This window comes from Myxocyprinus asiaticus, chromosome 18 (genome assembly GCF_019703515.2).
Source record: "Myxocyprinus asiaticus isolate MX2 ecotype Aquarium Trade chromosome 18, UBuf_Myxa_2, whole genome shotgun sequence".
NCBI lineage: Eukaryota > Metazoa > Chordata > Actinopteri > Cypriniformes > Catostomidae > Myxocyprinus > Myxocyprinus asiaticus.
The window spans coordinates 42,648,553-42,676,545 of NC_059361.1; the positions used below are offsets into that span (position 1 = coordinate 42,648,553).

Genomic DNA, 27,993 nt, shown 5'->3' on the forward strand with positions numbered 1-27,993 from the left:
CTATGTGAGGTGCCGTTTAGGCCATAATTGAAAGTTTACCTCTCGTATACACAGAAAACACTCACATTTACAAGAAACCTTCGTACATACACACAAAACGCATGCACATTCACATAAAACACTCGCATTTACACACAAAATGCTTGCACATACACATAACACTCATGCATGTTGGTGCAGCTATCATTATGAGGACTCTCCATAGACATAATGATTTTTATACTGTACAAACTATAGATTCTATCCCCTAACCCCAACCCTACCCCTAAACCTAACCCTCACAAAAAACTTTCTGCATTTTTACATTTTCAATAAAACATCGTTTAGTATGTTTTTTAAGCGATTTTAATTATGGGGACACTAGAAATGTCCTCATAAACCACATTTATAGCATAATACCCTTGTAATTACCAGTTTGTAACCTAAAAAAAAGTCCTCTTAAACCACTTAAACCTGCCCACACACACACACACACACACACACACACACACACACACACACACACAGACACACACACACACACACACACATAACACTCATGCATTTACTGCTCTTACCTCTCACACAAATGCATAATGCTCACACATTCATTGGTTTTACCTCTCTTTCACACACATGCAACACTCGTGTGGAGGTGAGGGCATGGTTGAGTGTTCGTCTGGGGAGTGAGGAAGCGGTAAGAGTTTTCACCTGAGATTAACTGCTGGTAATTGCTGTTTCAATGTTCGCAGTGAGATATGAGGTGTGTGTTGGCCATTCCCAGAGCGTTTGAGTGTTTCTGTGTGGAGCTTTACCTTTACGCTGTTAAGCTAACGTGTTTTGTGTTTTTAATAAATTTACTTTTGAGTTGTATTCGCTGTCTCCTGCTTCCTCATTCCTCGAACCTGTTACAACAAGCACATTCAGTGCTTTTACCTCACACACACACACACACACACACACACACACACACACACATTGGTGCAGCTATCATTATGAGGACTCTCCATAGACATAATGATTTTTATACTGTACGAACTATAGATTCTATCCCCTAACCCTAACCCTACCCCTAAACCTAACCATCACAGAAACCTTTCTGCATTTTTACATTTTCAATAAAACATCATTTAGTGTGTTTAAGCGATTTGAATTATGGGGACACTAGAAATGTCCTCATGAACCACATTTATAGCATAATACCCTTGTAATTACCAGTTTGTCCTCGTAAACCACTTAAACCTGTCCACACACACACACACACCCCCCACACACACACATAACACTCGTACATTCACTGGTTTTACCTCTCTCTCTCTCTCTCTCTCACACACACACACACACACACCACTCGCACATTCACTGGTTTTACCTCACACACACACACACACACAAATGTAACACTCATGTATTTCTGCTCTTACCTCTCACACAAATGCATAATGCTCACACATTCACTGGTTTTACCTCTCTTTCACACACATATAACACTCACACACACAGACACATAACACTTGCACATACAGCGCCCGCCTGCGAATTGTTCTTTTGAGCTTGTTCTTTTTTAAGCAATCAGTCTAAACAATTCGCAGATAATTACAGATAATTTTGTGTAAACTGGACATGAATTGTATAAATTTATGGAATCCAAGTGTGCTCCCTTAAATACACGACAATTCTGTATTACATGGGACGGTTGGTAACCCTAAAACCCTCTGTCTACACATGATGCGAGCAGCTTCCTGCAGATAAAAGCAACTCACTGCCATTATACATCCCACAAGCATGCCCTGCTCAACACAGCCAAACAGGGTGTAAACTTAAACATGGCTATTTTAAATAGCCATAAATTTAGATCAATGTGTGATAGTGAATGGTGGAATAGTGTTTGTAAATCACTGGACTGTTACATATACATTTATGGTATACACAACAAGAAAACACCCTAATCTATACATCTTGAAAGAACATGTAGTGATATATCCACCATTCACTATCACACATTGATCTTTGTGTCAATTCATGGCTATTTTAAATAGCCATGTTTCAGTTTACACCCTGTATAGCTCTGCTGAACAGGGCATCCTTCCATTGTGGCATGAGTTGCTTTTAACGTGCCACACCGCTCGCATCCTGTGTAGACAGAAATGTTTTAGGGTTACCAATAGGGTTGCCAACCGTTCGGTAAACTACAGAATCGCCCCGTATAATACGGAATCATCATTTGTTACATTTTTAGCGTCTCACACCCACACTGCTGATCATTTTTCACAAACCGAGAGAAATGGACCTAAAACACAGACACCTTTTCATGTTGTGTGAGATATCGGCTGTTAAACGTTACATGGACATGCACACTTGACAGAAGCGGTTGGGGGAAAGATCATTGAAAATCAGCGCATGTTTTCTGTCGGAAACAGGAGAATTTAGTTAAATATATAGCTTTCGAGTGCATGATAAATGTTTCTGAACATAATGATTCCAAAACACAGTGCACCTATTCATGACATGACTTACACTGCATATGTCAGTGCTCGTTCTTGGAGTCTCAGCTAAATGACGGTGAGAAAAACTGCAACACTTTTAGTACTAAAGTACAGAACAGTGCAGGTTTAGTTAAAATGCTTAATTTGATTTTCTTACATTTCCCTTGTGATAAACACAATGTATTGCTAAAACTACAACACTGTAATCAAAGGAGAAATACGTTATTTCATGCTAAGCCTTTCTTCTCCCATAAAAATACACTTTAATGCATGGTTACAGTGGATATATGCTATTTTTAACATATTATACTGTCCAAAAACTGATGAGCCCAGTTTTAAATGGAAAGCCTTTCCATTGAGCTTTAAAAACGGAAAATGCTTCAGCTTGATTATGGAGAAGAAAACACTCGACAGAAAAAATACTGTCTTTCTCCATTGATTGAAGCTTCGCTCTTTTAGCAAAAAGTGCTTATTAAAAGCGTTGATTGGTAGATATTTGGTTCTTCCTGGCTGTTGTATTACAACAGTCTTCATTTTAATCGTTTTAGCGGATGTTAACATCAAACATGTTTTTGTGTCCATCCTCACTGAGAGTGTTCTGTGTCTATACGAGAGGTTTGAATTATGGCCTAAATGACACCTCATAGCACTACACTATTTTAATTAATTACCCTGTAATTCAAGTATACCTAACACCGAATACGCCACAGTAATATTTAAATTTACTTTTAATAATATGTGTTTTAATCTATTGTAAAGCCATAAAAGTAGAATAGAGCACAGGCATGCCAATGTCAGTAAAAAAATAAATAAGACATTTTTTTTTAATAGAAATAAAACAAACAATCAATGTGAGAAAATAGCATACCTCACTTCCAGTGTGTTTAATAGACAAAACCCCATTTGTGTATGTACGTACAATCTGACAGACAGTTATTGACTTTTATTTTTAGTTCGTACTCAGTTTGTATTTTGGTTAAATATAAATATTAATATAAAAATGGGAACATTTTACATTAATGTTCCCTTTTAATTGGGTTCATAAAGAGGTTCATTAATGACTAATAATTAATTTACAAATGCATTATAAATCACTGACATGCAGATGTACAAATAAAAATAAAAAGGCCAACTTTCATGCAATACTTCCCAAATAGTGAGAATTTAACTTTTAACTCTTCATGTTCATTTGCAACATTTCGTAGATCATATAATAAAGCCATTCCATTTTATGTGCATATGTTTCTAATGTTGGCAACTCATTAATTAATGCTTCCTATGTGTCCACTTTACATTAAAGTACATATTCTTAGGTTATTAATGTTGAGTACGTTATTAAGTATTAATGTTGTTATGAAGCATTTATAACATATGATGTAAAATGACTCACTATTTGGCCGCTATTACATGACAGTCGCCCTTTGAATGTAGTTATAACCTTATATGCATTTTTTATAATGCATTTACAAATAACTCATTAGTCATTAATGAACCCCTTTATAAACCGTTCATTAATAGAACATTAAGGTAAAGTGCCGAACAATGTTTCTAACAATATTGCCGTGAAAGTATTGTCACTGTATTGTGAGGTAAAATATTATGCTACTTGTCCCAATTTTGTCCCATCTTAAATTTTAATACAGTATGAACTTAATATAAAATGTCCAAATAATATCATCAATACTATCAACATTAACTTTAGACCTTTATATGTCAACATTTGTCTCATTTGTGTCTATTACTCCTAATGAAATTTAGGTGGGACAAGTCTCCTGAGCTATGAAATAACAACCTCTGAGTAATAAATGTTCATCTGGAAATAGCTAAGGTTTCAATTCAGTGAGAGTTTAATTAATGGGTCTGGTGATAGTTTATTTTTTAATATAAAATAGCACACAGAGACTTCAGTAAACATTTCTGAGTGATGACACAAATGATTCATTTAATCAGAGTTTTGAATCGATTTATTGAAACGGTCATTTCATCATGATCTCATGAAAATTACGTGACTATGGCGACTTTGTAGCAGTTCTGAGGTGAAATGTCCACCATGTGGCGCTAAAGGTGAGTTAAATTTTCTCCAAATCAGATGAGGTTTATAAGGTTAATGCTCAAGTCAAGTTTTAAAACTATAAAACCAACCTTTCTACCCTAAAACTTAAACTTAACCTAACCAATAGTGCCTTAAAATGCAATTGCAGATGCAACGACATCATTTTTTGTGCTTCTATGACACTTTCAGCTCACGTGTCGTTGAGCTATTTTTCAATTTTTTCATGCTTAAACAAGCTTGTTAATGTAGTTATGTAATGTAAACATTACCAACTAGAATCCAACTAGCACCTCTAGTGTTCATTTCACCAAGAAACTGCCACAATACATACACAAGCAAGGGCGTAGATTTGGCTTAAACATTGGGGGGTTGCAGCGTGAAGCATTTACATGTATCCACTGACATGGTATAAATATTGGGGAGGTTGTGCTTGCTTGTTTTGATTATTAGGGGGTTACCTCACCACCCACCCTCCACCCCCCTGGAATCTACACCCTTGACAACAAGCCATGTAACAATATAATATAGCAACATGATTCTGTGAGACCAGGTTGGGGCAGTTTGAACTGATTCATGTAAATGAATCAAACTGAAGTTTAAATGAGAGACGATATTCAAACATAAATGCTTTAAACCTCTCAAGGATCGCAAAACAAGTCTAATGTCACACGTTTTAGGAAACATAATGGCAGTGATGGGTAGTAGCTTTGCTACAAATAGCAAAGGTATTAGCTTAACTACATTTCTCAGTAGTGAAGTTGTACCTTTGCTAGTTTTTAAATGAAGTTGCTTTTCATTTGCTTAGCTATTTTATTGATTAAGTAGCAGGGTAGCTTTGACAATCGTTACAATACTGCATTTTACATCAAGCTGTGAATCCAGTGTTTACTATCGGCAGATTTGAATCAGAACTGAAGATGTATGATTATCAACTGAATAGCTCTTTTGACTATTTTCAGCCCTCAGAACTCAAAGCTATAATGTATTAGTATTATCATTATTATTTGTTTACAAAGTAAAACAATATTTAAGTTGAATGGGTTCCAAAAAATAACTGTGTGGCAGAATGTGTCGTGTGTCGGTCTGCGGGAGAGGGAAAGCGGTAAGGCTCGTCACCTGGGCTGTAATTACTCTAACACCTGTCTCTCATTATAGTGATGGCGGAGGGAGACCTGATAAGGCACGAGCATCAGAGTGGGAGAGAGAGAGTGACAGCGGAGAGTGTTGTCCGCCAAGAATCTTTTGTTTATGTTTGGTCACTAAGAGCCCTTTTATGTTAAAGTTGTGTGTGACCCTGAACGTGTAATAAAAATACTCATGTTGATAGTTCGCTGCCTCCTGACTCCTCCAATGCCCACGAACAGAAATCCTTCACAAATACCTGAATGAAAAGTGGACTGATATCTTACAACTAAAGTGAAGTCCAGATACAAGTTGAAAAAATTGTGCAAAGAAAACTGGTTTCTTTTCTACTGAAGACTTAGACTGGAATTACTGTTAATTTTGCTGCTACATTATCCAGTAGACTATAGTTAACAATAAACGTTTTTTTAAAAAAAAAATTTTTATAGGCTATACATTTATATTGAAATCATGTGTAGTTAGAGGTTTGTGTTTCTTCACATATTAAAGTGTACTCCCAATTAGTTCCACACAGTGAGGTACAGATATTCTAAACTGATTATGAAAAAAACAACAACTCGGGATCTATATCAGCCAATACTGAGATTTCAGATATCGGAATCAGATCGGAAGAGAAAAAGAGGTATCGGTGCATCCCTACATGTGATAGCAAAATGGTCTGATCAGTTCGCGATTCACATTCTAACATGCACACTGAATTGTTATATAACAACATGCACAGAATGCTTTATTAAGTTCAACACGTGTGCAGCTTGTGAATGACTGCTGCAGGTAAAGACATTTTCGAACCAAAAGAGTATCAAATCACTTAGTACCCTACACAAAAACACATAAAAAATTACCATCGCATTACCATGGTTTGGTCATGTACCATTACCTTGAAGTATCATGTAAATACAATGGCATATGAAAATGGTAATCATATATCATATATCATATATCAACTCACTTTAAATATTTAGTTTTTTAATTAGTTCTTATTTATTGCATTTTTATTGAACTCAAATCAAATTGTATATATTTTGCAGTAACTGTTTGAATCGCACGGCTCATTTTGAATTGCTGGCTAGCTAACTAGCTAGCAGACCATCTTTCATTAACAAGTTCATTCACTTGTTACCATGCAAAGGTTTTTAATACCTCTTAAAAAGCCTGTTGAAAGCACTGATGTCATAGTGGTTGTCTCTTCGGAACCCACACTGTGTCATGCTAGCTGTGCCACCCCAAGCCCAGGGAGACTTTGCCTGTTCTCTAGGTTTAAACACCACTAAGCATGCTACTGTAAAGTCCATGCAGAATGAAAGGGTAGATTATGTCAGCAATGGGTTGAAGGATACCAAAGCTGGTGTTAACAGCTTCCCTTGTAGCAAATTTGAACTGGAAATGATCTTGTTTTCACTCAGCATGGAAACACAAATTGGAGGTCTGCATTGGAGGGAAAAAAAAAGGGTTTCAAAAGCATGCATCCTCCCAAGGGCACATGTACTGATGAGCCAAAACATTATGACCACCTGCCTAATATGCTGTTGGTCCTCTGTGTGCTGTTTCAGAGATGCTCTGACCCAGTCAGAGTTGCTCACGTCTTTACTCCTACCCATTTCTCCTGCATTCACCACGTTGGCTAAGATAACTGATTGTTCACTTACCATCTAATCAACCTAGACCTTGACATGTGGCCTTGTTTGGAGATGATCAACGTTATTCGTTTCACCTGTCAGTGGTCATAATGTTTTGGCTCATCAGCGTACATGCTGTGACATCATTGGCCGAGTATGAATGTAGAAAGGCCAGCGGTGAAACCATATCTTGTCTGTTGGGGCAGTCGCATGTGGAGTAAAACCACCATTATGTTAGATCAGTGGCTGAGGTTGTGGCTTTGATGAAAAACGCAACTGCCAAACACATCATTTTTTTGGTACATCTTTGACACTTTCGGCTCATGTTTCGACTCATGTGCTCTTCAGGACTTGTACCCCAGTCCTTTGCATCGCAAGTACAATGCTCTATCAATTGAGCTACTGCGCAATTTGAACAAGCTTGCAAATGTAGTTGGTTATGAAATGCAATCGTTGAAATGTGTCACTTTACAAGTATAGTAAAATGTCGATGACATAAGATAGCATTGTGAGAGGAACAGGGTAAAAAGTGTTTCTGAACTGATAATCTGTCATTTAACTTGTGATTTGTGTTAAAGTGAATAACAGTCATTGTTGTAGCACCTCTTTTGTTTATTTCACGATACATACAACTAGCCACATAAAAATAATTTAGAAAAATATGGGTATAGTAACGTGATTCTATGAGACCAGGTTGATTCATTTATAGGAGTGTTGTTCCAGCGATATGTAACATTTGTCAAAGTCATGGTAAATCATCAATGGTAGTACATTTCCATCTGTCTCATCACCAATAGAACCATTTACTCACCATATATATCATATTGTTATACCTTAACTATTATAAGAGAGCTGAAAATTCTGAGTGCAAGATATAGTGATTCAAATGGAACTAAGTTCAATCATCACCCTCATCCTCTTATCATTTCCATGTCAATTCTCAGCTGATCCTGCATATTGAAATGCATTGCGTGCACCAGTAAGCAAACATGTGAGTCTTTCACAGATCTCCAAGAGCATACGCATGCTTGGCTGAGCTTAGAGAATAGACAGAGCACTCAACGACTGCAGAGGTCTCCAGGCTTTTCTCCATGTCCCTCACAATACAGGCCCATCCCTCAAGCAGCAGGTAATTATGATGCTCCAGTGGAGAGCTAATATAATGATCTACCTGATCTATTTCAGCTCTATTTTATCACCATGCTGCCACGGACATGGCTTCTAATACCTATTATTATTTTTTTCCAAGTTCTTCAAGGACAAGAGGGATAATACCCACCCTGCTTCCACTCAGGTGAATTATAATGAAACCATTATTATGTGTTTACAGCTGCAGGTTTCTAGATCTAATTCTAGATCCAAAAAGCTTTCCAGACAGAATTTCAAAGTTCCAACCACTGGTGAACACTGATCCCATGATACTTTATAGATAAACAAAACAACAATATAACATTGCTGTTTCATTGCCAGCAACACTCGCCAAATCCATTGGCAAAATATTCCAACCAAATCACAGATTTTTAATTTTATGTTTTCACCACATAAATAAGCTTTAATGAACATCTCTTCACTGTCAAGTCTTTTTAAAGTAAACTTGATTAAATTATTCTAAATTCAGTAATGAAACTCTACATGGCCCGACTATATATGTAATCAGTTAAACCAAACAATGTACATACACTCTGTTTGTCTAACATTTAAATTGCATCAATTATTTGCAGATAAGCAGGTTTCACTATAGTGTGCTACAAGAGATTTTTCTCTGAAACCCTCCTCCTCCCCAGCAGCAAATGTCTAGAGCTGCTTCAAGGGGATTGTAGTAGCAGCGTAAGCAGATCTAGTCTGCCAAGACCAAACCTACCAACTTGTCATATCCATTATAACACTTTATAAATATTCCAAGAGTCATGACTCATCTCTGGATAAGATTGCATATAAAATAATCTCCAGCATTTGGCAGCAAAACAAACAAAGCACAATCATCAGGCTGTAACTCCTCATTCTTACCTTCTGACGAATCTCCTCCTCCATCTTGACCGGTGAGCCCAGTTCAGCAACCTGTTTTACCCCTTCACTGGCAAAACCTCCGTACTCCCATAGCACATATTTCTTCGAATGGGACGATCCAATGAGGGCTGACCAGTGATTGGCTCTCCCTGTGAAGGAAAGTAATTTTCACGTTTTAAGAATTATATATAATGAAATTACATTCTTTTAAAGAAATCCTTTCCATTTGTCTCTGTACTTGAGTTATATTTACATTGCTATTTCATTTCATTATGCATTTGGTAGATGCTTTTCACCAAAGCGACTTACATTGCTTCAAGGGTATTCATTTATTTAGTATGTTAATAAATATTTTTTTTTTGTGAATAAATCAACAATTCTCCCATTGCTATCATCAGTCTACCTACTGAAGTATAGGAACATATATAAGGGCTAATGTACAGTTATGGCCATATATTACTAAATAAACCTGACAGGATAATCAGGCAATCAAACCCCTTTGCAAAATGGAGGTGTCTTTCATTATCCTCAATGCAAGCATGTGATCAGCAAAGGACAAAAAAGCACAAAAATGTACAAAGCATAGACTGCAGCACAGCAAACAACTTTTTGGATGGTTTTCCCTCATCATGCAAGTGCTGCTTTCACAACTTTCACATCCGTAAGAGTTGTCACGTCTGCAACGGTGCTTTTTCCACTCTACTTTTTACAGTTTTTACAGAGTATGTGGTCTGCCAAAAGCTCACGTTTGTCATGTCTGTATTGCAAGTAGATTTTTTCTATCTAAATGGGAAAAACTGGAAAATTCTCAGATTTCTGGACTCTATCGGCAGGGGTTCATGATTATACATACAAATGATCCGTTATACTGGAAATGAATACTTTAAGAGTGAAGTAAAATTACACATTTTACTGTAAATGTCACATCCGTAATGCTGGAATTGCCCCTTAACAATATTAACGCTTTTTAACTGGTCAGCAGTAGTACAAACCTGTTGTATATACACCATTTACACTGAAGAGCCAAAACATTATGACTACTTGCCTAATATGCTGTTGGTCCTCTGCGTGCTGCCAAAACAATGTCGACCTGCTATGGCATGAACTCTACAAGACCCCTGAAGTTGTCCTGTGGTATCTGGCACCAAGACATTAGCAGCAGATCCTTCAAGTCCTGTAAACTGCCAATAGTGTGGCAGTAGTGCAATGCATGAAATCATACAAATACGGGTCGGGAGCTTCAGTTAATGTTCACATCAACCATCAGAATGGGGAAAAAAAATTGATCTCAGTGATTTCGGCCATGACATGATTGTTGTTGCCAGATAAGCTGGTATTTCTGTAACTGCTGATCTCCTGGGATTTTCACACAGAACAGTCTCTAGAGTTTACTCAGAATGGTGCCAAAAACAAAACAACATCCAGTGAGCAGCAGTTCTGAAAGGCTACGGTACCTCAGATAACCACTCTGTACAATTGTAGTGAGCAGAATAGCATCTCAGAATGCACAACACGTCTAACCTTGAGGTGGATGGGCTACAACAGCAGAAGACCACGTCAGGCACTTTATTAGAACCAGTATGTCATTCATGGCATGACTAACATGCACATGGGTCATCACTTGCAGGTCTACTCCAATACTCAAATGCAAGTTTGAGTCTGACTTGTCGTTTCCCAGTCCTTTCCCCCCTCTTCTCCCCATCCTGTCTTCACTATTGCTATCAATTAAACTGGCCAAAATAAAGTAAAATCAATATTGTAATTCCATGGAACACGCAGCCGAAGAAATGTCAATCTCAGCTTCTCACAATTCCAAAATAATGGCTCCTGGTACAAAGCAATACTTGACTCTTGTGAGAGCTGGGTGACTTTACTCTCTTTGCAAATGACTCATAGTGTAACAGTCAGATTGACTACTGGCACAGGGGAGGCATCTGTCAAACTGTGACAGCAGGCTCTGGCACAGAACAGTGCCCAGCACTGCCAAATTAATGGAAATTGTGTTGCCAATTATACCTGGACAGAACAGGGTAATTCTCACACAAGATATTTTAAAAGGTTAACAATTTAGTTTCTTTTCTTCTGGAACATGAAAAGGAAAGTCTGAAATATTTTTTAACAGTAAAATCGATATTTTAACTTTTTTTCCCACATTTTTGAAGACATTTTCTAAGGCATGTCCAGATAAATTCTAATTACCGCAACATTTAAAACTTTGGCCAAAAAGCATTGTCCTGCTGGAAAAAACAATCCTCAGAGATGGGGAATATTGTCAGAGCAGAAGGAAACAAGTTTCTGCCCAATTCCATCCTTGCTGAAGCACCCCCAGATCATCACCGATCCTCCACCTGGTCGTCTAATGGTTAGACAGAGACCTAGAGAGGCCTTCAAGCCACAATGTCTCGCACCCACTGTGAAATTTGGTGGAGGATCGGTGATGATTTGGGGGTTCATTAGCAAGGCTGGAAACGAGTAGATTCACTTTGTGAAGGACGCATGACTCAAGCCACGTACAAGGTTATCCTGGAAGAAAACTTGACAATGTTCCCCAACTCTGAGGATTGGTTTATCCAGCAGGACAATGCTCCATGCCACACAGCCAGGTCAGTCAAGGTGTGGATGGAGGACCACCGGATCAAAACCCTGTCATGGCCAGCCCAATCTCCAGACCTGAACCCCATTGAAAACCTCTGGAATGTGATCAAGAGGAATATGTATGATCACAAGCCATCAAACAAAGCCAAGCTGCTTGAATTTTTGCACCAGGAGTGGCATAACAGTGACCCAACAGCAATGTGAAAGACTGGTAGAGAGTATGCCAATATGCATGAAAGCTGTAATTGAAAATCAGGGTTATTCCACCAATTATTGATTTCTGAACTTTTCCTAAGTTAAAAAAAAAATAGTATTGTCTTGTTTAAAAATGAATATGAACTTGTTTTCTTTGCATTATTCGAGGTCTGAAAGCACAGCATCTTTTTTGTTATTTTGACCAGTTGTCATTTTCTGAAAATAAATGCTCTAAATGACAATATTTTTATTTGGAATTTAGAAGAAAAATTGTCAGTACTTAAAGGAATAAACAAAAATGTTAATTTTACTCAAACACAGACCTATAAATAGTGAATCCAGAGAAACTGATAATTTTGCAGTGATCTCTTAATTTTTTTTCCAGAGCTGTATATCTATCTATCTATCTATCTATCTATCTCTCACTCTCTCTCTCTTTTATATATACAGTGCATCTGGAAAGTATTCACAGCGCTTCACTTTTTCCACATTTTGTTATGTTACAGCCTTATTCCAAAATGGATTAAATTCATTATTTTCCTCAAAATGCTACAAACAATACCCCATAATGACAACGTGAAAGAAGTTTGTTTGAAATCTTTGCAAATGTATTAAAAATAAAAAACGAAAAAAATCACATGTACATAAGTATTCACAGCCTTTGCCATGACACTCAAAATTGAGCTCAGGTGCAACCTGTTTCCACTGATCATCCTTGATGTTTCTACAACTTGATTGGAGTCCACCTGTGGTAAATTCAGTTGATTGGACATGATTTGGAAAGGCACACACCTGTCTATATAAGGTCCCACAGTTAACAGTGCATGTCAGAGCACAAACCAAGCCATAAAGTCCAAGGAATTGTCTGTAGACCTCCGAGACAGGATTGTATCGAGGCACAGATCTGGGGAAGGGTTCAGAAAAATGTCTGCAGCATTGAAGAGAGGAGAACCTTCCAGAAGAACAACCATCTCTGCAGCACTCCACCAATCAGGCCTGTATGGTAGAGTGGCCAGACGAAAGCCACTCCTCAGTAAAAGGCACATGACAGCCTGCCTGGAGTTTGCCAAAAGGCACCTGAAGGACTCTCAGACCATGAGAAACAAAGATTGAACTCTTTGGCCTGAATGGCAAGCATCATGTCTGGAGGCAACCAGGCACCGCTCATCACCTGGCCAATACCATCCCTACAGTGAAGCATGGTGGTGGCAGCATCATGCTGTGGGCATGTTTTTTCTGTGGCAGGAACTGGGAGACTAGTCAGGATCGAGGGAAAGATGAATGCAGCAATGTACAGATACATCCTTGATGAAAACCTGCTCCAGAGTGCTCTGGACCTCAGACTGGGGTGAAGGTTCATCTTCCAACAGGACAACGACCCTAAGCACACAGTCAAGATAACAAAGGAGTGGCTCCGGGACACCTCTGTGAATGTCCTTGAGTGGCCCAGCCAGAGCCCAGACTTGAACCTGATTGAACATCTCTGGAGAGATCTGAAAATGGCTGTGCACCGACGCTCCCCATCCAACATGACGGCGCTTGAGAGGTCCTGCAAAGAAGAATGGGAGAAACTGCCCAAAAATAGGTGTGCCAAGCTTGTAGCATCATACTCAAAAAGACTTGAGGCTGTAATTGGTACCAAAGGTGCTTCAACAAAGTACTGAGCAAAGGCTGTGAATACTTATGTACGTGTTTTTTTTTTTGTTTTTTTTTTATAAATTTGCAAAGATTTCAAACAAACTTCATTCACGTTGTCATTATGGGGTATTGTTTGTAGAATTTTGAGGAAAATAATGAATTTAATCCCTTTTGGAATAAGGCTGTAACATAACAAAATGTGGAAAAAGTGAAGCGCTGTGAATACTTTCCGGATGCACTGTATATACACACACACACACACACACACCCCGATCAGCCACAACAGTAAAACCACCTGCCTAATTGAAACAGTATAGAGATGGGCAAGGAGGAGGCTGGAACCGGCTGAAGTCAAATTAATATTTCATGAAACAAAAAGACACAAACACAAATGCACACATGGCAGCTGCGTGTGGCTCTCTCTCCCGCATCCGGCTGCATTTATCCCTCTCCTGATTAGTAGTCACGGCCCAGCCCGGCCCTCCTCCTCGTCACACTCTTCCCTCCTTAACCTCAGGCCAGGGAACCCCCGGCATGATGTACAACCCCCACCCCCCCCCCCTATTGGCTGCCCCTGCCGGCAGGCTTTTTCCCGCCCATCTGGCACCAACAATCATCAATGCAATTATCTAGTCAGCAAATCGTGTGGCAGCAGGTACAGGAATCATGCAGATACAGGTCAGGAACTTCAGTTAATGTTCACGTGAATCATCAGAATGGGGAACAAATGTGATCTCAGTGATTTGGACCGTGGCATGATTGTTGGTGCCAGATGGGCTGGTTTGAGTATTTCTGTAACTGCTGATCTCCTGGGATTTTCACACACAACAGTCTCTAGAATTTACTCAGAATGGTGCCAAAAACTAAAAACATCAAGTGAGCGGCAGTTCTGCAGACAGAAACACCTTGTTGATGAGAGAGGTCAACAGAGAATGGCCAGACTGGTTCAAACTGACAAAGTCTACGGTAACTCAGATAACAGCTCTGTACAATTGTGGTGAGAAGAATACCATCTCAGAATGCTAATCTATAATGCGGGTTGGCGCTGTTTTGGCGGAACGAGGGGGACCTACACAATATTAAGCAGGTGCTTTTAATGTTATGGCTGATCGGTGTGTGTCTATATATATATATATATATATATATATATATATTAGAAGGTATTTTATTCTATTTATTTTAAAGCTTTTTATCTGTTATATAGAAAGGACAGTGGAGCACTGAATGAATATTTTGGGAAGAAGAGATTTGAGTGGGATTGGGAAATGACAAGACAGAATCAAACCATGCACTGCTCACCAGACCAAGTCACTCACAATTCTTTCTTTTTTTCTTTTTTTTTTTTTTTGTCCTAAAAAACGTAGGTCCCAATAAAAATACATTGTTATAAGTTTTAAGTTTGACATTAAAATACTGCACTTAATACACAAGCTGAAAATTGTGCATTTTGTTCAGGACAATTGTCATGAAAAGGATAATCCTGCTTTTCTGCTGTTCTGTCTCATTGTGGCAGTGTGAGAGGAATCATTTCTCTATTCAGGCAGTACAGTGTAAAGCTTTAGAGAACCTTTCTGTGCTGGATACAACAATTTTATGATGACCTCCCACAGATATCATATAAATAGTCTCCACCTCCCACAAAATGGGGTTCTCCTGCAGGGGCCAGCTAAAAAAAAATGTGTTTGTCCTCACTTTGTCCCCATAGCCCAACCTTTCAGTGGCATGATGCAGCCTCGCCACAAATTGTACATTGAAAATAAAATGTTAAATCGGATTTTGGTCAACCCTTGGCTGTGTTCATATAGCTGCAAAATATGGTTGTCAGTCCTGTTTGTGAGTCATAATTTGGTTACGTTCACAGAAGTTTGTTCTAAATGGGAGTGACAACCACACTCTATAACAACCAAATTTCCTATCGGTGAGAACGCCGTCAAATTACTTCATACTTCTCTTTCAACTTTATAACATCTTGCTCTAACAATAAAGTCACCTTGTAGGAAAATATCCACCCTGAGGTATTAGATTCCAGATCTGCCCAGTCTGGGACTTTAAAGCCCCTCAATCTAATTTCTCCTCACCGATTTAAGTGATTCCACAGGCATGACAGAGTGTTCACACTGCCTCTGTGAAGAACTGCTTACCACTCACTGCTTTAATCCCCTTAATCCGTCAGACCTGTATCAAATCTCACTGATGCGCTCTGATGTTCCAATGCTTATTTTCATATTTCCTGCCAAACACAGCATCTCACTCTCTCTCTGCATCAACTGTATGTATTTTATAGGTCCTTTTATGTATTTAATATGTATGCCAAGAGCTGTGAACTCTGCTTTATCCGTTTTAACCAGTTGGCATGTTTTGAAATTAAATGTAAAGTTAAAGTAAAGTGTTAAGATTTAGTTTGCAGAAACATCTGTAAGTAAGCCATTTGGTATTAATTTCCTTTAGACTGTTAACACTGTAGCTCTATAGTGCTTTCGAAACATTCCTCTTTTTGTATGAGTGGTCTGACATGTCAACTTCTGGATCATCCAGTGGTGTGAGTTTGGGGCAGGACTACCTGACAAATGGGCGGAGTGATTGGGAAAACAACAAATAATTGTTGGTGCTTGCTAGCACAAAGTATTACAGTGTTTTAGCTTGTTTCGTTTCACTGGTCTGAGGGTGTTTGCAGGATTTTTGACCCACATGTGAGCACTCCAAATGATCTCAGATGATCTCTTAGGAGGTGGTGTGAGTATGGGTAGCTTGCAGCATGTGATTTGTTTAGTTAATAACGTGCATTACGAACACAAAGCGCAGCGGGCTCACTTTCCCATTCACACAGCGGCGGCCAGTCAGAGGAGGCAAAGGTGGCTGATCCTCCTCAAGAATGTATTCAAAATGAACATTGTTTTAATCAGTTTACCTACTAACATACAAAACTAAGATGCCTTTAATAGAAAAATATGTTTTTCTATTTATTTTTCTTTCATGCGCGGTAGACAGGTGAGTTTAAATTACTGTATGAATCGGTATGAATGCCAAAGTAGGCTTACATCATAAAGCCTCCTCTCAGTAAACTGACCAATCAAAATGGTTATTCAAATGGAGCAATGTCATTTGCTTCTGTTCAAAAAGCATCCAAAAAAGGCCACACGGAGGCTAAATTAAATTTGCCTCCTTCTGCGTTCACAACCAATCATTATCAGAGGTAACATTCAAGCCAATCAGCTTTCAGTGTCACATTTACCCTTCATCAAGCAGATAACGCAACAGGTGAAGAGAAACTTTCAAAATATGCCAAAATATTGATGGAATAAAAGTTACTGGAAGATCTAAGAACATGTAAAAGACTGATCAACATGATCATATATTTATTTGACACAATGAAGCAGTGGAGGATGGAGTTCATCGACACTTTACATGGCGGCCTGGAACACTTGATTTTGACTGGTCAATGGCACCATCTAGCAGTTTGTTATTGCTCTGAAACAACCGCAGCCCCACGTATCAGACTGCTCATCAGGGTCCTTGTGAGCCGTCTCTCCTGCTTCTTTGATCACTGTGTTATCTCTTCGAGAAAGGTTATAAAAATGTTCCAACTCAATTTCATGTCCATTTATTTGTTTATTTGGCAAGTAGTCTTGTAATAGCCTGGATAATGAGGAGGCAGACGGCCATTTTTGCAAAATAAACACCAACAGAAAACTCAGATGCAAACCAGGGATTGATTTCAGCTGTTCAGCAATTTATTTCTTCTCACATACAGTAATTACACAATTTCAACGTAAATCAAAGTGTCATGTCCATTTATTTGTTTATCTGGCAAGTAGTCTTGTAACAGGCTGAATAATGAGGAGACAGATGGCCATTTTCACAAAAAGAAACCACCAGCAGAACTCTGATGCAAACCTGAGGTTGATTTCAGCTGTTCAGCGATATCTTTCTTCACAAGTTACATAATTTCAACGCAAATCAATATTTTATGTCCATGTATTTATTTATTTATTTATCACGTCTAATAAGTGGGATAATGTACAGTCAACTGGTTGTTATTGCAAAATAAAACCATTCAGGGTGATACAAGACCCCTCCGCTTTGGGGTCCTGATCACCCTGTCGGGGTTTATTGTTCGATAACAACCGGCTGACTGTACATTATCCATTACATACAGTAGACTATTATGAGAGTAGATGTTACTATAGATGAACGGGGCCCTCCATTCATAAATGTTTGCATTAATTGTAGTCTGTAGCTGGCACTGTGTCATGTGTTCCATTTGTTTGTAAAATTTACAAGTGTTGAGTTGGTGATCAGAAAGTGCTAAATTGATAAGCGGAAAGAGTGTAACACATCTACAGTATAATTATCAAGAATATTTTAAGGCATCAGGGAGAGGACATCATGTGTGCGGTAGCCTAATTATCACAAAAAAACATATCATCATAACACATGATATTTAGTCCCACAGCAATCTTTTATTGTTTTGATTTTCCGATACTAATTTATATATTTGCCTCCTCAGAAAATTTCATCACGGACTGCCACTGCATTCGCATAATTCCAAACAATGTTGGCTCTGACAGGGTACTGAACACAGGTCATTTTAAAGTGCAGAGGAAAGACGCAACAAGCGTATTCTATGGCGATAACAGAGTAACAAGTAAACTATTGTAAACTACACAGAAAACAAACTCAAATGTCTTTATTCAGTGTTCTGTGCAAATAAAGATATACGTTTTTAACTGGACTGGTTACAATGCCACGTGTAAGTTATAAATTACGACAGAAATATAAAACAATTGTATTCTATAAACAGATGTAGATAGGGCTGTCAATGGATTAAAATGAAATGTAATCAATATTAATTTTTGTTGTTACGACTAATCCAACATGACTGAATATGTTGAATTTTGCCTCTAAATACTGTCTTTATATAAAAATAAAACGAATTCAGCTTCAATGCATTACTTTTCTCTTTTAATGTAGTAAAACTCTGTTTTCATACCTTAAAAGAGGACTCAAGTGTGAAAACACCTTAAACTTCCACACTTCACTCGTCCAACACCATTTGTGCTACTGACATGAATGTTACCTTAAATCAGCTTGTTGAGGATAGGTGTGCTTTTACTATTCTATGTGACCAGACATGCAATTTTTGCTTGGCACATGAGAAAAAAGGCAAAAGAATCCCATAGGCTTTAAGGAGAGACTTGAGCACCATGAAATACCAGAGGAACCACTTAGAGCACTCTAGTAATGGCACAACAAAATGCTGAAAACCATTTGAAACACATTTAATATTTACATTTATTCAAACGTAAAATGTTTTTTTTTTTTTTTTTTACAAAGCGACTTGCAAAGGGTTCTCCAAGGCAGAACACAATACAAGAAGTGCTACCATACCATACAACATTTCCGTTCTATAGTAGTACAACTCTAGAACAGAAGTATTTTAAATGTATTTAATTACTTATTTATTTTGAATTAATTTGTTATTTAATTACATATAAGTCCCAATAGTTATAAGTTATTTGTTTTTGCAGTAAGGCTAGATAGTTTGTCAAGTGCTCCTGGAATAGAATGGTGTGTTTGAAGATTGCAATGGATTTTTTTGTTCGGGTGTAAATTGGGAGTTCGTTCAATCGATATCTATATGTAGATACCTCATTCATCTGGTTTGGGTACATTAACTGCACCACCATCTTGAAATGATTAACAAGGAGAACTGTTTGAATGTACATCAATGGAAGACAAGCCTCAAAGCTTTGCAATTTGTTTTTGTTTGGAAAAAGTTCATTATATAACAAATTCACTGCCTACAAGGTATGTGTGTATGAGAGTGTCACTGAGCATGTGATTACCTGCGTCTGTTGCAGTGATGAACAGTAATGCTGCAGCTGTTAGTTTAACTCTACTCCTCAGCAGTAGTTTGGAAGTACTCCACACTGATCGTGGAGAGTTGCTGCATTACGTGCTATCGGAATTATTCTATGAGTATTTCACTCACGTTCAAATGTTTTGATGTCAAAAAGAAAACATGGAGGACACCAGATTCATTCTTGTATATTTCGCTGGGAACTCTTGTTTTGGCACTGCACAGAAAGCATTCTCTCCTCTGCAATGTTGAAAGAGTATATCTTTTTCCAACTCAGAAACTTGTATCAGGTAGGCGCCCTGAGCATGTTTGATTATTCTGTCTGTTGCGTCTCTAAGCTGTGATCGGCAGTAATACTGAAGCTGTTAGTTTAACTCTATTTCTCAGCTATAGTGTAGTAGTAATCCGAGCGATCATGGAGACAATTCCAGATGACTTCAAAGAAACTCAAACACCGACTGACACAGTTTGTCAACATCAGCTCAAACCACCCATAGCACACACAAGACGGTCTTATGTCGCCACCTGCTGGCTCAGATCTTTAATGTCACAGGGATGAATGCAAATGTATTGCAAATCTAGCCTCACTTACACATATGCACTGTTCTTACATGTTATTTTAACATGCCACAAACACAAGCGGAGTGTTAGTGCTGATACCCCAGTGCTAATGGTTTGAGCTATCAGCACTCTTGGAACACCTGTCGTCCAATCAGATTCGAGGACAGAAACCAACTTGTATAATCATTTGTTGGAGTTTGCTATGAAAAAGAATTGTTGTTTAAGAAGAGAAGTCACAGGAATTTTGCATCAAGTATGATTTTTTTTTTTACAATACTAACTACTGTAATACTCTGAATGCATTTTCAAATCTATGGTTTAACTGGCTAACCTGATGTAAATTACAAATACTGTACCGTAATTTCTGTGCAAAACAAGCTCATACAAGGTAATGTACATTTAAATTATAGACTTTAATTTTGAACTTTATATAATCTACACACCGATATATCGCGGCCCACTGGAACAGCTGCGTGGCATATTTGTATGGATGTCTATGGTTTATTCAACCACTGAGGGGCAGTGAGTGTAAAGAACACCTTAGTAACACCTCAGCATTGTGGCAGTGAGTTTTGCATGGGCAAACACAACTCACATTTTCTTAAGAAAATGTATAAATCTATTTATTTTTGCTTCATTTGATGCTGTAAAAACAGAATACGACTGGTTGATTTGGCATCACTGTCCATGAAAATGGCATGGGAATAACTTAACATATGTTCTTATGGCAATAATTAATTAGTTGCTTTGTTTATGAAGTAATTTATGCAGACACATCGAAACAAATTGGTGTAAAAACATGATATACATTCCAGATGACCAGAGCAATGTGCTTGTATGTGTTTTCTCGTACACAAATGTATGTGTGTAATTAATTAGCACATGGGAATGTCTTATGCACACGTGATCATCATAAATCCTGTGTTTATCAGCGAGTGTGCATCTGTTTATCCGTGTGTCTTTCATTGTTTGCTAAGCCTATAAATTAGTTCAGCGCACTTTCTTTATCAGGTTCATCAGCTCTTAGAGTTCATTCTAATCAGTGCATCGATCTGAGCTGCAGCTACTCCAGGGAAGATCGCTTCTAATCCCCGGGCTTAATTTACTCCCAATGAGACAGTCTCAAGGTTATCCACACCAACCACCAAAGACAAAAGCAGAAGACTGACACTAGCAGAAAATTATTTGGTTATTATTGTACATTTCACATCTAAAATTATATTTGTTGCAAAATGCACAACGGTGAGGAGAGATTGGGCGTATGTGTGAATTTGTGTGTAAAACCTGTGTGCAAACGTTTTCATGCTGAAACCATGATTCATCAATGTTGCACTTAGTGTAAATTTAGGATACAATTTAGAACCAATTCAAACCACACATACACAAAAATCACACTCCTGATGGCCTTAAATTAGAAACATAAAATGTTGAAGGAATTTTCCAGGTTCAATACGAATTAAGTTTTTTTGCATAAATATATGCATTTGTTGCATAAAGGTTGATTTCCACAAAAATAAATAAATAAATAAATAATAATAATAATAATAATAATAATAATATTTCCAGTAATCCCTCTTATTTTTTATTGCAAAAAATTAGGGTTAAAGACACTTACAATGGAAGTAAACATTGCAGAAATTCATAGAGTATACATTTAAAAAAAAATTGCTCTGAATTTTGTTAAAGCACATTAATTATTCCATAGAGGTGGGTGATATTTGACCTGTAAAGTTGTCTAAATCATCTTTTTTTTTTTTTTTTTTGCAGTGGGACTACTGTTCCAGATGATAAACTTCTAGTTATTCAGTACCGTACATCAACAAAGCGTGTTGTCATGCACCTGGTGTTCTGTAATACATAGCAATTTTTTAATATTATTTAGAACTAGGGTTGTGAATCGATAAAATTATTTTTTACAAATTAATCACACAGTTTTCTATGATTGATCTCCATTAATCATGGTACACCTTACATTAAAACAAACATTAATATATAATCATAAATATGTTTACTTTTATACGTTGTCTCAAAGCCCTTGCAAGAAATTGGTTAGTTATCATTTATTTAAATTATTAAAATATGTACATGATAAAAAGTTCTCTATCGCGCACAGGCTGGGTCTCTCGCACAGTTTCACATTTGACAATGGTTTAGATGAAAGTGAGTGAGCATTTTCGGTTGATGTGAAGTTATAGGTTAGCTTGCCCATACCTCTCCCACACCTGGCTCACCGCTTGCGGGTGAAGTCTCCATCTTCCATACAGTACATCATGCATAATGAATAAATGTGCACTGCTCCACACAATCAGTTTCTGTGGTAGGATGTGCAGTTGAGTCGAGTGTGTACCTCTTGGAAATGTATACACTGATGAGCCAAAACATTATGACCACTCACAGGTGAAGCGAATAACTTTGATCATCTCCTAACAAGCCCACATGTCAAGGTCTGGGTAGATTAGATCAAATCAAATCAAATCACTTTTATTGTCACACAAGCATATACACAAGTGCAATAGTGTGTGAAATTCTTGGGTGCAGTTCCGAGCAACATAGCAGTCGTGAAAGTGATGAGACATCTACCAATTTACAATAAACATCATATTAACACAACACAATTGAAGTCTAATATACACATAATTACACACAACACAATATACAAATAATAACATACACTGTACAGTATACAATACACACAGTACAATAAAAAAGTATATATAGTATATATAGAATGTACAGTAGGTTTTATTGTACTGTATTGACATTCAGGCTGTCGGTTGATAGTAAGTTGTTAAGAGAGAATCTAATATATAATAATATAATTTATGACAGTACGGTATGAGATATAAGAGTAAGAGTAATAAAGTGCACTGCTGATGTATTTTGATCGTGGGAGATCAAGAGTTCAAAAGTCTGATTGCTTGGGGGAAGAAGCTATAATGAAGTCGGCTGATGCGGGTGCTGATGCTGCGATACCGCCTGCCTGATGGTAGCAGTGAGAACAGCCCATGGCTCGGGTGGCTGGAGTCTCTGATGATCCTCCGAGCTTTTTTCACCCACCGCCTGGTATATATAGGGAGGGAAGCTCACCTCCGATGATGTGTCTGGCAGTTCGCACCACCCTTTGCAGTGCTTTGCGGTTGTGGGTGGTGCTATTGCCGTACCAGGCAGAGATGCAGCCAGTCAGGATGCTCTCTACAGTGCAGGTGTAGAACCGTGTGAGGATGTGGCGGTTCATTCCAAACTTCCTCAGCCCTCTCAGGAAGAAGAGGTGCTGATGAGCCTTCTTCACAATGGCTTCAGTGTGGATGGACCATGTGAGTTCCTCAGTGATGTGGACACCCAGGAACTTGAAGCTGCTGACTCTCTCCACTGGTGCTCCATTGATGGTGATGGGACTGTGTTCTCTGTCTTTTCTTCTGAAGTCCACCACAAGCTCCTTTGTCTTACTGACGTTGAGGGAGAGGTTGTGCTCCTGACACCAGTGTGTCAGAGTGTGCACCTCCTCTCTGTAGGCTGTTTCATCATTGTCAGTGATCAGACCTACCACCGTCATGTCATCAGCAAACTTAATAATGGCATTGGAGCTGTGTGTTGCCACACAGTCATGTGTGTACAGAGAATACAAGAGTGGGCTGAGAATACAGCCCTGTGGGGCTCCAGTGTTGAGGGTCAGTGATGAGGAGATGTTGCTGCCTATTCTAACCACCTGGCATCTGCTTGACAGGAAGTGCAGTATCCAGCTGCACAGCGAGCTGTTTAAGCCCAGAGCCCGGAGTTTGTCATCAAGCTTGGAGGGCACTATGGTGTTGAATGCTGAGCTGTAGTCTACAAACAGCATTCTCACATAGGTGTTCTTTTTTTCCAGGTGGGAGAGAGCAGTGTGTATTGTAGATGTAATGGCATCATCAGTGGAGCGGTTGTTGCAGTATGCAAACTGCAATGGGTCAAGTGAGAGAGGCAGCACAGAGCAGATGTAATCTCTGATTAGTCTCTCAAAGAATTTGCTGATGATGGGGGTCAGAGCAACAGGACGCCAGTCATTTAAGCAAGTGATTTTGGATTGCTTTGGAACAGGCACAATGGTGGATATTTTAAAGCATGTAGGGACTACAGACAAAGAGAGGGAAAGGTTGAAAATGTCCGTAAAAACACCAGCCAGTTGGTTCGCACATGCTCTGATGACGTGGCTTTGAGGATATTCACCTGTCGGAAGGATCGGGTTACATCCGCTACAGAGATGGAGAGTGAACTAACCTCTGTAGCGTCGGCTGCGAGAGCTCTCTCCACGAGGGTGGTGTTATTTCCCTCAAAACGAGCATAAAAAGTATTTAGCTCATCTTGGAGAGAGGCAGCGGTGTTCATGGCAGAGTTTTTATTCCCTTTAAAGTCCGTGATGATATTAAATCCCTGCCACATGCTTCTAGAGTTGGTGGTGTTAAACTGTCCTTCAATCTTGTTCCTGTACTGCCGTTTTTCTGTTTTTTGGAGGGCATAACTGGCTTGTTAAAAGCGGAGTTCCGCACATTAAGTGCCGCGCGAACATCGCTATTAATCCATGGCTTCTGGTTCGGATAGATCCGTATTGTTTTGGTCAGAAGAACGTCCTCTATGCCCTTTCTGATGAAACACGTTACGCTATCAGCGTAAAGCTCGATGTCGTCATAAGAGGCGGACCGGAACATCTCCCAGTCTGTGTGATCAAAACAGTCTTGTAGCGTAGAGTCTGATTGATCTGACCAGCACTGGATCATTCTGAGGGTGGGTGCTTCCTGTTTCAGTTTCTGTCTGTAAGCGGGCAGAAGCAGAATGGAAGAGTGGTCCGATTTGCCAAATGGTGGGCGGGGGAGGGATCTGTAGCCATCCCGGAAGGGAGAGTAGCAATGGTCCAAAACCCGGTCCCCTCGTGTGTTAAAAGTAATATGTTGGTGGTATTTTGGTGCGACTGATTTGAAACTGGCTTTGTTAAAGTCCCCGGTCACAATGAATGCGGCCTCAGGGTGCGCGGTTTCCTGCTTGCTTATAATCCCGTACAGTTCCTTGAGTGCCCGGTCTGTGTCGGCTTGTGGTGGGATGTACACAGCAGTGATAATGACCGCTGTGAATTCCCTCGGTAGCCAGAATGGTTGACACAGAAGCATGAGAAATTCCAGATCAGGAGAGCAGAAAGACTTGATAGAATGTACGTTCCTCTGATCACACCAGGATTTGTTGATCATAAAACATACACCACCACCTCTGCTTTTACCTGAGAGGTCTTTCGCTCTGTCCACTCGGTGCACGGAGAACCCTGCGGGTTCAATGGCTGAGTCTGGAATCTCCGCAGACATCCAAGTTTCTGTAAGGCAGATAATGCAGCAGTCCCTCATCTCTTGTTGGAAAGAGATCCGCGCTTTCAGCTTGCAGAGCTTGTTCTCCAGAGACTGAACATTTGCCAGTAGAATACTGGGTAGCGGGGGTCGATTTGTGCGGCGTCTTACTCTGATGAGAACGCCGGCTCTGTTTCCCCTTTTCCACCTGCGTTTCCGCGGCCAGACAGCCCAGACAAAGGGCTCCACTGCCGTGTTTGTAAACAGCGGGTCGGCATTGAGGAATTTGAAGTCCGGTTTACGGTGTGTAATTGCTGAACCAATGTCCAAAAGTGTTTGTCTGTCGTAGACAATAAGGCAGACAACATCCAAGACAAAAAACGTAAGAATTGTAAACAAAACAAACAAAGCACTACCATCTTGTGTCGGAGCTTGCAACGCAGCAGCCATACTCGGCGCCATCTTGAGTCGGTCATAGATGGTAAGCGAACAACCAGTTCTCGTAGTCAACATGGCGAATGCAGGAGAAATGGGTAGGGGTAAAGACCTGATCAACTTTGACAAGGGCTAAATTGTTATGGCCAGATGACTGGGTCAGAGCAACTCTGAAATGGCAAGGCTTGTGGGGTGCTCCCGGTCAGCTCCCAACAGGGTGTTGGACACTCAAGGCTCATCTATGCGCAAGGGCAACTAAGGCTATCCCGACTGGTCCAAACCGACAGAAGGCCTACTGTGGCACAAGTCAGAACATTTTAATGATGGTTAAGGGAGGAATGTGTCACAACACACAATGCATCGCACACTGCTGCGTATGGGGCTGCGTAGCAACAGACAGGTCAGAGTGCCCATCAGTGCCAGCCCTGCCTATTAAGCAAACATAGAACAGGACTCAGTGTGTTAGAGTTGATGGTATTCTGTCATCCAAGTTATACTCCTCCACAGGTTCCCCGCAGGGGTGTGTCCTCTCTCCTCTTTCTATTTTGTACACTAATTCAAAGTGACTGTAAAGTGTGTATGATAATAGGCATAAACAAAAATTTGCTGATGATACAGTCATTGTGGGTCTTTAGAAGGATGATGAGGTGTCTCTTGGACCGGTGGTGGAGGACTTTGCTTCTTGGTGCAGAAGTAGTTGTTTAATAATAAATACAGCCAAGACAAAAGATATGATAATAGATTTTGGATGGTCTGCCACCTCTGTTACTCATTCAGCTATACAGGGCATGGATATTGAGACTGTCTCTGAATATATTTTGGGGACAATTGTTGATAATAAATTGAATTTTGATTCTAATACTGATGCAATCTGTAAGAAGGTCCAGCAGTGCCTGTTCTTTTTATGAAAGATGAACTCTTTTAATGTATGCAGTGTATTAATGAAAATTGTTTTATCTTAGTTTTATTGAATCTGTTATTTCTTATTGTGTTGCGGTGTGGTTTAATAATATTACTCTTAGTAGTACAAATAGGCTGACAAGGCTTATTAAAACTGCTTCCAATGTGATAGGAGTGCAACAAGTTCAGCTTAAGGAAACTGATAGCAAATGAGTAATAGAGAAAGTACATAAAATACTGAATTGTCCAAACCATCCACTTTACAAAGAATTTCATCTTATGCCATCAGGGCATAGATATAGGATGCCGGGAGGAAGAACTAAAAGATTATCAGCATTAACTGCTATATACATTTCTGCCAGGACATTGTTGTATCAACTGTGTACTGTTTTCCCAATAATAAGCCTTAGGTCACTAAGGACATTAAAATCATTCTAAACACAAAAAAGTAGCCTTTGGAAAAGGAAATAAGGAGGAACTTAAACAAATCCAAAAAGAACTGAAGGTGAGAATGGAGAGAGAAAAGAGGCTTACAGGAGGAAGTTGGAGGAAAAGCTGCAGAGGAACGGTGCTAAAGAGGTGTGGGCTCATATGAAAAAAAAATCACAGACTATTCTACAGCCAGTTATCAGACTGTGGGGAAAAGGACAATGCTAATGACCTTAACAGGTTTTTTTAACCAGTTAGAAGCAGAAGCCCCGAAACCAATTGTAATCCCAGTTGACTGCTACAATACCTGTTACCGGGCAGTATTCTTCCCCCCGTTCAGACAAAACTGCATACCTGTCAAAATTCACTCACTCTCCGCCCTGCCTTCTCATCTCCCCGTCTGATTATACAACCATTTCACATCCTTTACAGACTGTCAGTTCTCCTTTGCAATTCTCGCAAACCCCCTCCACCACTATAAACACACATTTATTCATTACATCTGAGGAGGTGAGGAGACAGCTGAAAAGGATCCAAGAAGGCAAAGCGGCAGGCCCAGATAACATCAAACCAAGGGTTTTGAAGGTGTGTGCAGATCAGCTGTGTGGAGTTCTCCAGTACATTTTAAACCTCAGTTTGACACTTGAATGGGTTCCCTTGTTGTGGAAAACCTCATGTCTGATCCCCATACCTAAGAAGGGCCGTTCAAACACCCTAAATGACTAAAGGCCCTTTGCATTGACTTCTCACATAATGAGAACTGTGGAAAGTTTGGTCGCCTCAGACCTAT

At 39.2% G+C, this 27,993-nt stretch overlaps 1 protein-coding gene across 2 annotated transcripts in view; it reads right to left on the reverse strand.

Moving 5' to 3' along the window:
• LOC127456309 (spondin-1-like) overlaps window positions 1–27,993 on the reverse strand; it is a 286,387-nt gene that overhangs the window by 171,086 nt on the left and 87,308 nt on the right. For both annotated transcript variants that reach the window (XR_007899817.1, XM_051724739.1), the window contains exon 6: window positions 9,285–9,433. Coding sequence is in view for 1 of the 2 variants with exons in the window: in XM_051724739.1 (XP_051580699.1) it covers window positions 9,285–9,433 (149 nt within the window). In the remaining variant the exon portion in view is untranslated. The remainder of the gene's footprint in view (window positions 1–9,284; window positions 9,434–27,993) is intronic.